Source organism: Drosophila miranda, chromosome 3, assembly GCF_003369915.1.
Source record: "Drosophila miranda strain MSH22 chromosome 3, D.miranda_PacBio2.1, whole genome shotgun sequence".
Lineage (NCBI taxonomy): Eukaryota > Metazoa > Arthropoda > Insecta > Diptera > Drosophilidae > Drosophila > Drosophila miranda.
In genome coordinates this window covers 15,287,960-15,303,506 of record NC_046676.1, presented here as the reverse complement: position 1 = coordinate 15,303,506, position 15,547 = coordinate 15,287,960, and the positions used below count along the sequence as shown (strand labels likewise).

The window sequence follows — 15,547 nt, the reverse complement described above, 5'->3', positions numbered from 1 at the left end:
TACGCTGTTCGGGAACGTATCTCGTGCGTAGCTTTCCCACTGGCCTGGCTCTTTCTCTTTCTCTCTCTGTCTCTCTCTTCACTCTCTTTACCACTCCAATCTGCGGCGGAGAACTCTTCAACTCCCTCACTGGTCTCTCTATGTCTTTCTGCAGTGTCTGTCTGTGTGTGTGTGTGTGTGTGTGTGTGTCTGCTTCGTGCGTTGAATGTGTGTCAGTGGCTTTGTCGGGGGTCACTGGAGTGAGTGTGAAGTGTCGAGTGTGTAGTATGGAGTGTGGAGAGTGGAGCGTGGAGCGTGGAGCATGCCCCAAACTCCCATCGTTATAAAATCGTCGTTGGGCACGAGCCACTAAAAGCACTCAAAGCGCACAACAATGAAACAACAAGAACAAGTACAAAAAAAGCGGGCATATTTTAATTAGTTTATTACGTTTGAGAGAAGAGAGTTCTTAACTGATGCGGCACGGTCTCGATTTAATTATCTCCCTCCACACGCACGCAGCCATGTACATAAAACAAAACCAAACCGGTTAAAATCAAACACAAAATGCAATTAGCCGACTACAGAGGGCCACTAACAAGCACCGCAGAAGTCAACAAACTAACTAAAAAGTGCCATCAACTAAATTAGTGCAAGCAGCAAGCAGCAAACAGCAGGCAGCAGGCAGCCGAAGAAGACAGGTAGGAGAGGGCCAGACGGAAACGGAAATGCCCATTGAGCCGACAACGCCACCGCCTGACGACTGCAACAACAGCAATATAAGTAACGATACAACACTGCCCCCCACACTCACACATGTAGCTTCTCTGTGAGTCAGTGCATTCGGTGTGTGTGTGTGTGTGCGTGCGCGCGTGTGAGTGAGCCAACAAATTGTTGCGGCTAATAGAACAGGAAGCGAAGGAGGAGGAGCAGCAGCAGCAGCAGCAGGAGGAGAAGCAATTTTCATACGCCCCCAGTTCGTCAGCGAAAATCATTCAAAATTCATCGTCTAAACAAAACGGGTGAGCACTCTCAACCACTCAACCACACAACGACACAACGACACGGACACTGGGCCACTGGCCCATCTATCCATAATCACCCCCACACAAAGACACACACTCCAGAAGATGGGAGAGCTGTAAGCGATATTGATATATGTATATTGATTTCTGATTTGTTTAGCCAGTGTATGCCTTGTGTAGCCAGTGAGTACTGTACTCTCACTAGTCGGTAAACAGTTCTCTGTCTTGTGTGTGTTGTATGCATTAACATTAACATTAACATTATCCTTCTCTTTTCATTCAACTTCCTACTCGTGTCTTTTCCAATTTCCTATCTATATATATGTAATTGGTATACGAGTCCAGTGACCAACATTCCTATACTCCTCATTTAATTTACTTGCCAGTCCCGAAACTCTTAGCCATAGTTAGATCTATAGTCTAGTTGTAGTTCGATTTTGCATAGTATTGTTTGTAAGTTTCCATCATACGCTCCGCCAGCCGACAGTCGCCTGCCGCCAGTCGAGGCTGTGTCAATCAGTTTGGCAAGCAATTTGAAAACTTCTAATGGGATGTGTGGATGTATGGATGGATGGCAGGCTCAATGAATAACGCACCGGGGGAGGTCGTTTCGATTTGGATTGCTCGCATGATTTGTCAGTCTCAGTCAGGGTCTTGCCCCTAAATCCAACTCCAACTCCGTTTGCGTGTTAATGTATTCTTACTATAATATAGTGTACTCGTGCATTGTATTTCCCGTACTATTTGTTGTGAGTATCAGTTGCCTGCTCTAATTTTAGATCGGTGGAATAATTTTTATTGATTTCAAATTTTAACCTTATTTGTTTGCCTGTGTATGTGTGGGTGTGGGTGTTGCAGCATAGGACAAGCAAAAGAAAACGCCGCCAATCCATACATTGGGGCAGTGGTAACAACAATATACGGCAAATATTTTACGATGACGCTATTGTTGTGAGAGAGTGCCGCCTGGTGGGGAGCATCGCTCTTGCGCACAGCTCACTGTGGTGGATTACCCTCCAGCACTCTCTCTCACCAGAGAACCAGAGAGAGAGAGAAAGAAAAAGACTATTGGGGGGGGAAAATTCAACATGTTTGTTTTGGGGTGGGCCCATGCCTATCTGCCCGGAGGGTCGTCGCTCGCCCCAAAGCAGATAACTTGTGTAGTGCGAGTAGAATGATAAGCGAACCTCCTCTGGCCATGCCCCAAGCATGGACAACAATTCTACACGATTTCGTCATCCATCTATCCATCCCATCCCATCCCAATACAACTCCTGTTCTTGCTTCTGTTTCTGTTCCTGTCCCTGCCAAATATGCAGCAACGAGTGCAATCCATCTCCCTCTCTGTGCCTCCCCGAGCTGTTTGCTTAGCAAAGTGCAGTGCTTGGTGTTCCCTAATGGCATGCCGATGTAATCGAATCTGGGCCCAATATTTTATGGCCTGTCTGCCATATCCTGACCTCATCTGCAGCGCTTCCTTCACATTTTGTCGCCACTCGTACTCGCACTCGCACACGCACACGCACACTAGCAAACACTGGCACACTCGCACCGAGAGGAAAGCCAGCGCAAAGACTTCCTTCTCACAGACTTGAACGGTCTTCCGGTTTGCTGATTCGTTTAGCATTCATTTCAGGCGCTCCTATTCTGGTCGTTGCTGTGCCTGCTGATACGTGTGCTCTTGCTTGGCCCATTCCTGGGGCATCAGCCTCGAGCACGTCATTCTCGCCATCTGCGTATAGTACTCGTACTTGTGCCGCAGTGGAATTGTTTATGCGGGGGAATTAATGGAGACTTTCAGTACATGCAAACTCTAAGATAGAGACTTTAAATGATGCTCCTTTCATGGAGAATGATTATCTGCCATCTTATTTGAGAGATGATCTGTATCCGTATTGGTCAAATAAAATCTACTTTAGAGTCCACCTCCATTTATTAAGATAAACTTGATCAAAGTCTTTCCCCCCGCATGAACTGAGCTTACTGCGGGGCTCTTTCTTGCCTGTGGATTCTGTTTCTTTCTAAGCCAAGAAGCGACTGCTCAAGGGGCAATTTGCATGCGATTTGTTGCCGTCTCTATGGAGAGAGAGAATTTGCATAGACCTGCCATAATGCACTCACTGCTCGACGAGATGTGTGCTTTTCACCCTCACTCGCATCTCCCCCCCTCCATCCATTTCCCTCTGTGTGTTTATGGTATTTGTTTATGCGCTTATGGCCCGGTAGTGGGACAGTGGATTTCTGGCTGAGATTTAGGTAAAAAGGTTAAGGATATGCAAGTTGTGCGAGAGCCAATTTAAATGCTAAAAAGGAAGCAGAAGAAAACAGAACAGTAGAGTATTCAAGAAGGGGCCTTGGCTTTCGCTGTGCAGCGGGGCGTATGCGTAATGTAATATAATGTGTATTATGTATAGAGAAAGTACATACATATGTATCATGACTGTACAATTGTGTTTTTTTTCCGTTCTCTTTTCACTTCTTCCACTTGCAGATGCAGCGCGCACAAGAGAAAGAATTTAAATCGCAAATAGAATCAATCAAAACCGTGCATATCAACCGAGAGAAAACAGAAACCAGAGAACCATAATCAAAGTTCTTCGTTGCATTTAACGGACACCAAGGATATAGATACTTGTGTCTCTGCCTCAGCCCCTAGCACTCTCTGGCACGGCACTCTCTGGCACTCTCTCTCGCCGACTACCGAATCGCCTGTGAGTGTGTGCGTGCTACGGGTCATTGCATGCCGCGGATGAGCCGCGGATTATGTCACGTGACGAATATAATCCAGTGAATAGCTCTGGTGTGCGCAGTCCGGGTCGCGTGCGGCGGCTCCAGGAATTGCCAACTGTCGATCGGTCACCATCACGGGATTACGGCGCCCCACGCGGAAGTCCTCTAGGTGAATGATGCTTCCACTCTAGAGAATAAAACCCCTACTAGACCAAGGCCCAAGCAATCCAAATCCTAGCACAAATGTAGTCCAGCACGGAATCGAACAAGCAAATGTCCCCCAAAGCAAAAAAAAAAAACAAATTTCCCAAAAAAAAATGCACCCAACGTTTGTGCGAGAGTTTGGCGAACCGAGTTTTAGTTTATTGTTTCAATTGGTCAATTGGCATACCTCTTTGATTCGTTTATGATTGCTCTACTAACCTACAATATTTCACATGTTGCATGCACTTGAGATGCAACATGGCTTGAACATTTATCGAAATTCATTATCAAAATTTTGTGTCAATTTCCGTTTTGTATATCGCCCGATAGCTCTATTTCTGTATTTTGTAACTGCCATATATAGTATATGGTAGGGTATATGGTATATCTGTTTTCATTTCGTACTATTCGTAGTCTGAACTCAACTAATGCAATTCTAACTAAAGTCTATAATTTCTGTCTTACATCACACGCATGCGCATGGTACATAATACTTGATTTAATTTTTTTTTGAATTCGATTTCGTTTTGTACTTCGTTTCGCTTCACTCATCTTGCAAAAACTCTAACAATTTTCATTTCAATTAACACGCACACGGACACGGACACAAACGCACACAAACGACCACTTGGGAAATGGGGAAATTCAATTGAATTGCATTCCGGGGAATTGGATTGGAATCCACTCAAACCGTGCAACAAGCAGCTTCTCTGCAGTAGCTAGTAAATCACATTAGCGCCCGGACCCGGACCCGGACCTGGACCTGGACCTGGAGCACAGCAGCAGCAGCAGTATGGCTCACAGCTGAGCGGAAAGTTAAAGTTGCAGGAAGCCACTAAGGAAAAGCCTAACAATCTGCATATCTTTATAACTGGCTGGCGGGCGCGCCTCATATCAAAGCCTCAAACTGGATTACAATTATGGTTGGTTATGGCAAAACAGTTTTGTAAGCCTGAACGGGTCTCCTGTACGGGTTCACTGTACTGGTCTCCTGTACGGAGTGGGGTGTAGTGGGGTCGCCACTCAAGTCAATTAGAGGCCAGGCTGCGTTTGCACTCCCAGCTAATTAGAATGCAGGCTTTCCTCCACACGGCTGTAGATGTATGGATGAAAATGGGGAATGGGAAGTGGAAGTGGAGAAAAATAGGTTGAGGTGGGTGGGGCGGTGGGTGGGTTGTACTAAAGTATTTATGAGTGGAATATTACGTATACGCTGACGAACAAGGACGTTGGAGGAACCGCAAATTTGGCTTCGTGCTCTTCACGTGCAAAATGATTTCGTGCCGGGAAAACTTAGTTTATGCCGTCCGATGGGGCAGGTTGGGTGTTGGGTCGGCCAGGGGCTGAAGAGCCACAGGATGCCTGAAATATGAGCCAGCCAGGATTCAGGACACACAAAGCCAACAGCTACTTTGTTTGCACAGGGTTGTAGGTGCTTGTAAGGGGATAGGAGGAGGGGGAGGGGGAGGGGGAGGGGGAGGGGGAGGGGGAGGGGGAGGGGAAGGGGGCAAAACCAAAGCCAGGACACGACAAACAATTTCCCTGCTTTCGTTTCGTTGACTTTTCCTTTATTTTCGTTTCAATTCGTTCCTTTGAGTTACCTGCGTTCCCCGCCACTAACCCAACCAGAAACCAAAAAAAAAAAAACAAAACTAAACCAAAAAAAAGAAGAGAAACACCGAAAATGAGGCAGAGACTCCACTGCACTAGTTGCCACAGTAGACAACACTTTTGAGTTGCGAGAGTCCTTTGTTCAGGTGGAGTGCCGGATGCCGGCGAGAAATACGAACACGAAACCGTACCAGAGACCCCTCATTCACTCATTTGATCATCGTCATGAATTCTGTGTGTGTGTGAATTTCAGCAATGGGCAGTCCATACTACCGCGACATGGATGAGCCAACCAGTCCCGCCGGAGCGGGCCACCATCGCAGCCGGAGCGCCAGCAGACCACCGATGGCCCATGCCATGGACTATCCAAGTAATCCTCCCACTGCTCATTCACTCTTCCCCTCCACATATTAACCTCTCTCTCTATCTCTGTCTTTCTCTCTCTCTCTCTGCCTCTCCCATCTCTGTCCATTTGCGCACTTGCAGGAACCCGCTATCAGTCGCTGGATCGCGGGGGCCTCGTCGATCCGCACGATCGGGAGTTCATACCTATACGCGAGCCCCGCGATCGTTCGCGGGACAGATCGCTGGAGCGAGGCCTCTACCTAGAGGACGAGCTCTATGGGCGGTCGGCACGCCAGAGTCCCAGTGCCATGGGCGGCTACAATACGGGCATGGGGCCCACCTCGGACCGCGCCTATCTGGGGGATCTGCAGCACCAGAACACCGATCTGCAGCGGGAGCTGGGCAACCTCAAACGGGAGCTGGAGCTCACCAACCAGAAGCTGGGCAGCTCGATGCACAGCATCAAGACGTTCTGGTCGCCGGAGCTGAAGAAGGAGCGGGCCCTGCGCAAGGAGGAGAGCGCCAAGTACAGTCTGATCAACGATCAGTTGAAGCTGCTCAGCACAGAGAATCAGGTGGGAATCAAACCTTCCACACCCCCTCCCCCCACCAGAGAGTGACTACCTCATATTCGATCTCTATCACAGAAACAAGCTATGTTGGTGCGCCAGCTGGAGGAGGAGCTTCGTCTAAGGATGCGACAGCCCAACCTGGAGATGCAGCAGCAAATGGAGGCCATCTATGCGGAGAACGATCATCTGCAGCGAGAGATCAGCATCTTGCGGGAGACGATCAAGGATCTGGAGTGCCGGGTCGAGACCCAGAAGCAGACTCTGATTGCCCGCGACGAGAGCATCAAGAAGCTGCTGGAAATGCTGCAGGCCAAGGGAATGGGTGAGTCCCCAAGGAACCTGGAAGCCTGGAATCCCTCCCTAATGTCCTCCCTTGTGTCCATTCCCTAGGCAAAGAGGAGGAGCGCCAGATGTTCCAGCAGATGCAGGCCATGGCCCAGAAGCAGGTAAGACTCCCACTGCTACTACTGAGATCTTTTCCCCACCTCTTCATTATGGGACTCTCTCTGTCGCTCTCTTTTTATATATCTACATATACCTATATATATATATCTCTCTCAATCTCAATCTATATGTCTAATTTTCTTTTGTTCGGCAAACAATGCTCTAGAGAATGATTTCGTACACGGACAGTGGGAGAGAGAACGAGGACAGTGATCACGTAGAACTTTCTCTGGTCTTTCTCTCTCTCCGACTGCTCTTTCTCTCTGAACACGTAAAAAACAAGAGAACACATCTTTTAACATCTTAAGTTTGAAACATTTGATGCCACACATCAGATCCGTAACAATATTTATTTGAATCCCCCGTCTCAAATACACTCATGATCCCCTCCTCATACAGCCACACACATACACATATTGCTATACTACTATGCTACTCAAACATACATAACATATAGGTACATACCTATATAATATACTCGTACATATTTGTTGTACCTCTATACTCGTATAACTGATACAAAAACTAGACCAATATGTAGACCCTAGAGCTGTTCACTGAAGCTTGAGTTTTTCGTAGTCTCTCCACACTCACTGTTGATTTTTAATTTCCCATTCCAACACACTCAAAGTAGACACCCACACACACACCCCCACACACACACACACACTAACAGCTTGACATGTTTCATTCAGTTTTGCATATTTTCTGTTGCATTTTCCGTATTTTTTTGTTCTTGCCGCTGTTGTTGTCGCTTAATTAATTTGCAACTTTGTGCCGACAACGAGAATGAGGACACTGAAGGCAGTCAACATCAATGAACGTCATTCAAATTACCATTAAGTGCAGTACACTCATACACACTCACTCACTCACTCACTCACAGATACTCATGACAGACAGACGGCTTAGTCATTTCATTGTTCGCACCCTCGATATATGGGGCAAGCAATAAAATTTCCATTTTGTTGCACACTTTTCGGCGTCCATAATGGGGATGCATCTTCGCTGCACACCGAAATACATTTCCCTCTTCATTGTTGCCATTGCCAGTCGTTATTTATTGCTCTCACTGTAGGGGGCTGCTCTCAAGTAAGAAGTGTGTGAGAAGGCAGTAAGGAAGTAAGGGAAGGGTGTGAATGGCGGGGACAACGTGCCGCCACAAGGGAAATCAATCTAAAATGGCCTGCCACATTATGTCTGGAGTTGCAGCAACTGCATTTGGCCCTTAACTTTTAGCCAGCTGTCTTCCCCAAGGACGAAACGAACAACCAACTGCTTATTACCGAACAGAACAGAACAGAACAGAAAAGAACTCTACCCCCCAATCGCCATTCCACATTCCCCCGTCTGTAATTACATGTTTGCCCTAAGCTTATCCCACACATACTATTCGTAGGGAGAGCTCGCTGCGTATACGTAATATCGAGTTGAAACCGAACAAAAGGCAGCGAAGCAAGCACAAAAAACAAAGGCAAACAGAAACCATGTTCAGCTGATGCTGGTGGTCAGCCACATGGGAATATTCCCATTGGACAGCATAAATAACCTTGATTCAGCAGCAAAATCTATTTAAGGACAACGGACTCGTCCCTCCAGAAAAGGGCGAGCGAGACTAGGGTGTCCGGCCACTGGGCATACCCTGTGGGGCACACTGAATAGCAGTGTTATGGCACTGCCAAGGTTTTTGTTCCCCAACCGATTGAAATGGGATTGGTAGGATACCGGGAAATATTCCTAAAGTCAGTTAAAAAAAAACCGTTTAGAGTGGTTCATTTAAAATGATATTTATTGGGGTTTTGATTTGGGATTAAAAAAAAGGAAAGGTATGCAAATTTTAATGTAGCGCAAAGTACCGACGTCTATGTCAGAATCCAAAAGACTGTCAGCTCTCACGATGGGTTCATCTCTCCCCTTAGGAGAATTATTCCATTGGAAGGCTCTGCACAATAAGTATTCAGATGCCGTATTTTTTGGCAGCGTACCAATTTGACAATTCCGGGACTCGCATTTTATTTCTGCGTAAAGCCTTGTTTATTTTCCACCCTCTCCCCACAATAGCAGTCCGCGGGAGTGGGATTCATGAAGGGGGAATTATTATATTGAAGCACAGAGCAATTGAAAGGACGAGCCCCAGCAACAACTGTTTGGACCGGCGATTGGTGAGGCTCGAAATTCATTTGTCACTTTTAAAGCAAACAAATCGAGCAATGGAAAGGGAAATGGAAATGGGAGGAAGAGGAGGGGCAGGAGAAGACAGTGGCTGTGAAGAGTGTGTGGTAGTCACAGCAGTAATTAAAACCCATTCCACAAAACCAAACCGAATTGCAAAAAAAAAACACAAAAAAAAGAAAAAGCCTCGCTTTTGGCCGGGCCTGAGCAATTAAGAGTTGTTGCGTATACGCCGCGTTGGCAGCCACGAAAAAGCGAGCAATCGCTGCACTTCCACCAGTATTCGTGTGTGTGTAGCAGGGTTCGAGGGTTCTTTCGAGGTCAGTGCGTTTTACATTTCCTATTTATTGCTGCTGCAGTTGCCAGCCTTCCATACCATCCTCCGATCTCCTCTAACTGTGCCTTCTCTCAGATACTGCCTTACATGCCCTCCATCTTTGCATATGTATTCCTCCTCTTTCAATGATCTTGTTAGAAAATTGCACAAACTCTCCATAATTCATCTTGAGCCGCATTGAATCTCGAGTATCTGAAGAGCTTGGCTCCTTTGCTCCTCGTTCCCCCATGCTTGGCCCAACTTTTGGCAGTCTTATATAATCCAGAGCTAGAACACAGCACACGCATCATCATGTATCTCCCCCCTTATATATGTATACTATATATACATGTACTGTAGGATACTTTTTTACGAGCCTTTTCTTGGCTTTATTGTCCGCTTCTTATGGCCATTTAACTGACGCCACTTTGTCTGCCCGATGCTCTCAGCTTTCGGCTTACATTTGCCCTCTATCTTGAACATAGCCCATTCCCATACACTCGCACTCACACTCACACAACACTCACACACACATACACGTGCATATACTCGTATGTATAATGTATACAAAATCTAACAAACTTATGCGATACTCAACCTTCTCTCACTTCTGGTGAAACCAACATCGAAACAGCTTGATTTGGAGCGTGAAATCAAGAAATACGCTCAGGAGGAGCAGGGGGTCAGGGTGAGTGTGTGAGCCTAAGCCACGTTGAGCTAGAGAAAAACGAAACCCCTGTGCAAAAAAATGAAAAACACTCAGTCGACCCCAAAGTCGAAGACCTGCTAGGAACCTGCTGCAACCAACCGTACCCTACAATTACCCCTGGCCCTAGCCCAATCCTTTCCATGCCTTTCGCTTCAGCCGCCTGCTGATGTCCGAAGCTTAGGCAGCTACTCAGTATGCCAGACCACACAAATCCATATTCAAATATTCATGTTGTTTGGCTCGCCCTCTCCTCCTTCTTTGTTCCCTCTCAGGCAAATTAGAAACTATGCAAAACGATGCCAATGGCAGAATTTTAATTAGTAGTCTAAGCCAAAGGATAATGCTGGGAGAAGGTTTTAAGAGGATTGGCACGTGCTCAGACAGGAGCGGACTACAATGTGTTGGGGTTTATACGTTAATAATAAACAAATTTGCCAGACTTTCTTACTTATTATTCTATATTATTTCTATTGTAGATCTAGTCTCTTATATTCTTCTCAAATCTATAGTTCCCATACAAATATTGCAAACTTTCAATGGGGATTAGATAAGAAATTAGTTGACTATGAAGATACTTGTAATTTATTGAGCGACATCACATATTTATGAGACGGAAAACCTGACATTTTCGAGAACATGACATGACACCATCCATTGAAAGAAATGTGACCGAAACAGCATGAAGAGATTGCAAACCTCAGCACTGACATCGCATTAAATTTGCCATTCGTATCCCTGCAATTGCGACAAACACTCGTTTGACAGGGGACTACGAGGCCCCCGTCAAACCTCCACAGAGGGTCGAACTCCCAGCCAGCCCTGTGCCCTGTGCCCTATGCATACGCATAAATAATAATGGGAATGGCGGGTCTCGTTCTCGTTCCCGTTCCGAGCCAGCCTCAACTCCTGATATATTATGCTGTTGGCTGGCTGAAAGGCCCATTGTGGGCGTTGGTGGAGCTTTGGCTCGGAGCTCTTTGTTTTGAGGGTGGGGTAATATAAAATAATTACACGGCCTACCGCAAAATTCATTTTTCCTGAACAAAAGACAAACAAACCCAAAGGGTTGGCTGAGGGGCTGGTGTCAGATTGCAGAAAATTAAATGAAAACAATTAAAGAGACAGCTGCAAGTGTAAATGAGTACTAAAGTGCACTTCTATCCGTGGCCCCCAGGATAAAGTGGAGCCGGATCCGTTGCAAATCGAGTTTTCAATTTCGTATTATCGATTTCCTTTCCGAATGGAATTCAATTTGAAATGGCATCCAAGAAAATGACTATCTAATGAGCTGGTCCTGCTCTCAGCCATAGAATGCGGACTCCACTTAGCATAATAATGGAATGGAGGCTGATTAAATATGCAGAGCGTTGCCTACTTTTCCGGACCGTACGCCGCCCGCCGCCCGCCGCCCGCCGCTCCTTGCTCTACCGGACGGGAATGGAATTCTGCCAGCTAATCCAGAAGGAGAAAATGGCCAAGCCACCCACCTCCGCTGGCCGAGTCAGCTGCTCGAGAAATGCACCCCTGCCATGCGCAACCCCGCTGCGTTCGTCAAACGCAAGGATGGCCATGCCAACTGCAGCAGAAGCGGAAGCAGAAGCAGAAGCACTAAGCAGAAAGCTGCAACCGAAGCTGTAGGGACAGGAGAGAGAGCCCACGAGTAGGTGGCTGCGAGAACAAAACGAGTTCTCCCCCCAACCACCATCCCTGCCGCCGCAGCAATCAATAACATCAGAAAGGAGACGCCAAGCTTTTCAGCGTGCTCGTAAATGAGCGTAAAAGCTTTCGGCTGACTTGTAAAGCTCGCGCTAGCACAGACCACATGACAGCGTTTTTGAGCTAAACCGAAGCTGAGTTGGGGATTTTTCGCTCAATTGGGGCCCGCCGACGGAGTGGCCTCGTGGTAGCAAAAGCTCCGCAGGCGCGAACAGTTGTATACCCAACGTTCTAGCTGACGAGCACGAGGCACGGAAGAGCCAGAGTCGCACCGACCAGCAGCGCGACGCGAACGCAAACGCAAACGCAGAGAAGTGTGGCACAGGCAAATGGCAAATGGCAAACGGCAAAAGGCTAAAAAGTGCACAGTGGGCAGCCAGCCAAAGCCAAGTGAATTAGGATTGTGCCAGCAATAGAATACGCCTATGAATATATGATATAGAGCAGAGAAACTGCTCCAATTTCGCAATAAAACGAAGGGAAAAGACGTGGCGCGAACGCGAGTGCTGCAAGAAGAAAAGTCCCCGCGAAGGATGTAGAAAAAAGCAAAAAGAAATTCGAGCATTTCATTGTTGTGCCTTTACCTGTAAATGTTTGTGTCTCTCTCTTCCTATATCTTGCACTTTCCCTCAGTGTGTGAAAGCATAATAAATAACGCTTCGATTTTAGTGCAAATGCAACTTTTCAATCACAACCCAGCAGCAGAAACAGCAGCAGCAGCATCAGTCAGCAGCAGCAGCAGCAGCATAAAATCAATAATTTTTGCTTAAGCAGCCGCAGCAGCCCAAAAAAGTCTCTCCCGACAGCAGCAGCAGCAGCAGCAGCAGCAGTTGCGGGGAGCAAACATTAACTTGCAACAACAACAAAGACAACGAAAGCGGGGAACCACAGAAACAACGATTTCTTTTTATAGCAGCCCCCAGCCGCCGCCATCAAGTCTCTCTCTCTCGGCGTCTACGACGACGTCTCCCACGCCTTCTTCGTCCCCCTGTCCTTATTATTCCACAGCTGGCTCTGTGTGCGTTTGTGTGTGTGTGTTCGCTCACGCGCGTATGTGTTAGTGTGTGATGGGCCAGAAGGTTACAGTTACAGCTAGAGCTACCGTTACACTAAGCAGACAACGCTAAGAATCAGGAAGCGCCAAGATAATAGAGGGTGGGAGCCCAGCCACCTCCCCCCCGCCCATCACACTTAGTCAGTGTTCAGTAACGAGGAAGTGCCCGGCCAACGGTTTATTATTATATTACAATAAGACACACACACACACATACGACACGCCTACACACACACATACATGTACGTATGTATAAACGCGTATAAGTAGTAAATGCAGCAGCGCCCCGCACTCAGACACCTGCGCACAACTTGAGGCCAACTCAAATTACATAAATAGTCCGACTGCAACAACTGCAACGACTGCAACAACTGCAGCTGCAGCAGCAGTGGCAGTGGCAGCAACAACCAAACGCCAGCACTAAGTCCAAGTACAACGAACTGCAATTGCAATTCATTTGCATAGCATACGAGCATACGAGAGTACGGCAGGAGGAACACCCACGAGGAACCACAACGAGAACTACGGCATTAGCTTTCAAAGACCCAGCGAGACTCCCACGTAGTCGCACCACAAACCTATGGACAATGCCTATGTATACTATAAGGTACTGTAGTTCATCAGCGAACACTCGCACGCCCGCCTCCAACAGCAACTGAAACGAACCCCAAAATCAGCAATCAACAACAACTCAGCAACAACAATCACGTCATCGTCATTAAATCATCATCATCATGAAAACACAGCAACAATCGCAGCTCCATTCAAAAGTCGAAAGGTCGAATAAACAAAAGGCTACTCGAAATAACAAAAACCAACGAAATGCAAACGACAAAATCTTCGGGGTGTGTGGGGGTATCGAATCGGTTGGGATAGGGAAAGGGATAGGGATAGGGTATGATAGGATGTGGATAGACATGTAAATCAAATGACAATCGACGCACCAATGAACTCTGAGACACAAGACCCATTTGAATGTCCTGCAAAGCCGTAACATAAGCAATGGCAGAGCGAACAGAGAGAGGGTGGCCTGGGAAGGTAAAGACCAAGCACGAAAAACAAATAAAACTGTAAACTTTCTTCTGTTTTCGCTGTCGTCTGTGGCCTCGAGTGGCAAATTAATTTCCGCACACACTCGCACCAACACACCAATACACACACACACAGACAACCACTGACATTAGTCAGCGTAAAACGCATTGCCTGCTTTTCTGCGTAATTAGTGAAATTCGGCAACAGGGCGAACTTACGGAGAGAGGGGCAGGTTGGGGTTGAGGTCGGGGTTGAGGTTGGGGGAGAGGTTACAGCACAGACAGTAAGTGCAGACAGGCGCACATCAGCCAACACCAGACCCCATTGAAACCCACGCCTCTGCAACAGAGCCCTTTTCATCTGCTCATTAGCAGAAGAGCCTACCGAAATTCATAAAGAGTGAAATGAGGGCCAGCCACAGGCAGGATCGGGACGGAACGGGACAGGGATGCACTTCATAAATGTCACTTGAAATACATTTCCATCAGGGGCACGTGCGTGGCGCACAAAAAAAGATGGGACAATGACAGCTACCGAGCAGACGACTGACAGGAGACAATAGGGAAAAGGACTCGACTCGACTCGACTCGGACTAGGACTAGGACTAGGACTCGTCCTCGAATCCGTCTGGCCTTGCACACGCCCACACGAGAGAAACGTGATGATTTGTCATGATTACCGGGCGGGAGCATTTAGGGGGGATGGATTTAGATATGGAGATGCTCATCCCAGTCTCCTTGCCTGCTTTGTTTGTGTTCTGTCATGTTTTCACATGTCAATGTCGACAGGGGACACACACACACACACACACACACACACACAGTCTCTGCCTCCCTCTCGCCAGTTCTCTCTTTACCGTGCGGACAGTCATTAAACTGAAAATTGCTCGCCTTCTCTTTTTAAAGAGCTTTGCGTCGTTGCCTGCGCTTCGTTTTGCAATATCCATTTTATGTGTTTATTTAAAAATTTTTATGATTTTCGCTGGGCATGCAACAACATAAAAATAGCCCCAGAGCCGCACGGCGACGGAGCCACAGAACCGAAGGAAGGCAGTAACTATCACTCTGTTACATGTATTTTCGCCACTTAACACACTTACACATACACTCTCAGCCTTTGGCTTTTGCTTTTGCCTCTTGTGTTCTTTGTTGTTGCCTCTTCTCTCTTATAGTCTCTCTGTCTCTGTCTTTCCTCCAGCTGCCACTATTGTAGTCTCTATTCAAGCACACATACACACAGACACACAAACACACACGTAACCTTGTAACCAAAATACTGTTATTTCGGTCCGCAATTTCCATGTGTATGTGTATGTGTTTGTGTTTGTGTGTGAGGGTGTGGGTGTGGGTGTGGGTGGGTGAGCCAAAGTTCTTGGCATTATTTTAAGTGTGTTGCTCACCTGCGCTAGCTCTCTTTCTCCCTCCTCCCCCCCTCTCCATCTCTCCATCTCTCGCTCTCGACTTGGCATTTTTTTCCTCAATTTCTATTAAAATCTTGGCTTTTATTGTACTATATTGTATAAACATATATGTATAAACCATGCGTTTGCCTCTAAGTAGTTTTTCATAAACTTTCCTCTCCATTTAGTATATGAACCTTACCTTCTGTGTATATCTCCTCTAGTTTCCTCTAGATCAC

General features: G+C 46.9%; 1 protein-coding gene across 20 annotated transcripts in view; it reads left to right on the top strand.

The window, feature by feature from the left end:
- Positions 1 to 15,547, top strand: part of LOC108160347 (plectin) — a 38,136-nt gene that overhangs the window by 1,065 nt on the left and 21,524 nt on the right. For 14 of the 20 annotated variants that reach the window (XM_033391233.1, XM_033391224.1, XM_033391236.1 and 11 more), the window contains exons 2-7: positions 502 to 1,001; positions 3,496 to 3,903; positions 5,803 to 5,919; positions 6,036 to 6,469; positions 6,542 to 6,788; positions 6,857 to 6,912. In XM_033391233.1, the coding sequence (XP_033247124.1) occupies positions 3,768 to 3,903; positions 5,803 to 5,919; positions 6,036 to 6,469; positions 6,542 to 6,788; positions 6,857 to 6,912 (990 nt within the window). In that variant the 5' untranslated portion in view covers positions 502 to 1,001; positions 3,496 to 3,767. Of the gene's footprint in view, positions 1 to 501; positions 1,002 to 3,495; positions 3,904 to 4,643; positions 4,862 to 5,802; positions 5,920 to 6,035; positions 6,470 to 6,541; positions 6,789 to 6,856; positions 6,913 to 10,032; positions 10,087 to 12,623; positions 13,485 to 15,547 lie in introns of those variants that run through there. The other 6 variants (XM_033391234.1, XM_033391231.1, XM_033391232.1 and 3 more) reach the window with 6 other exon arrangements.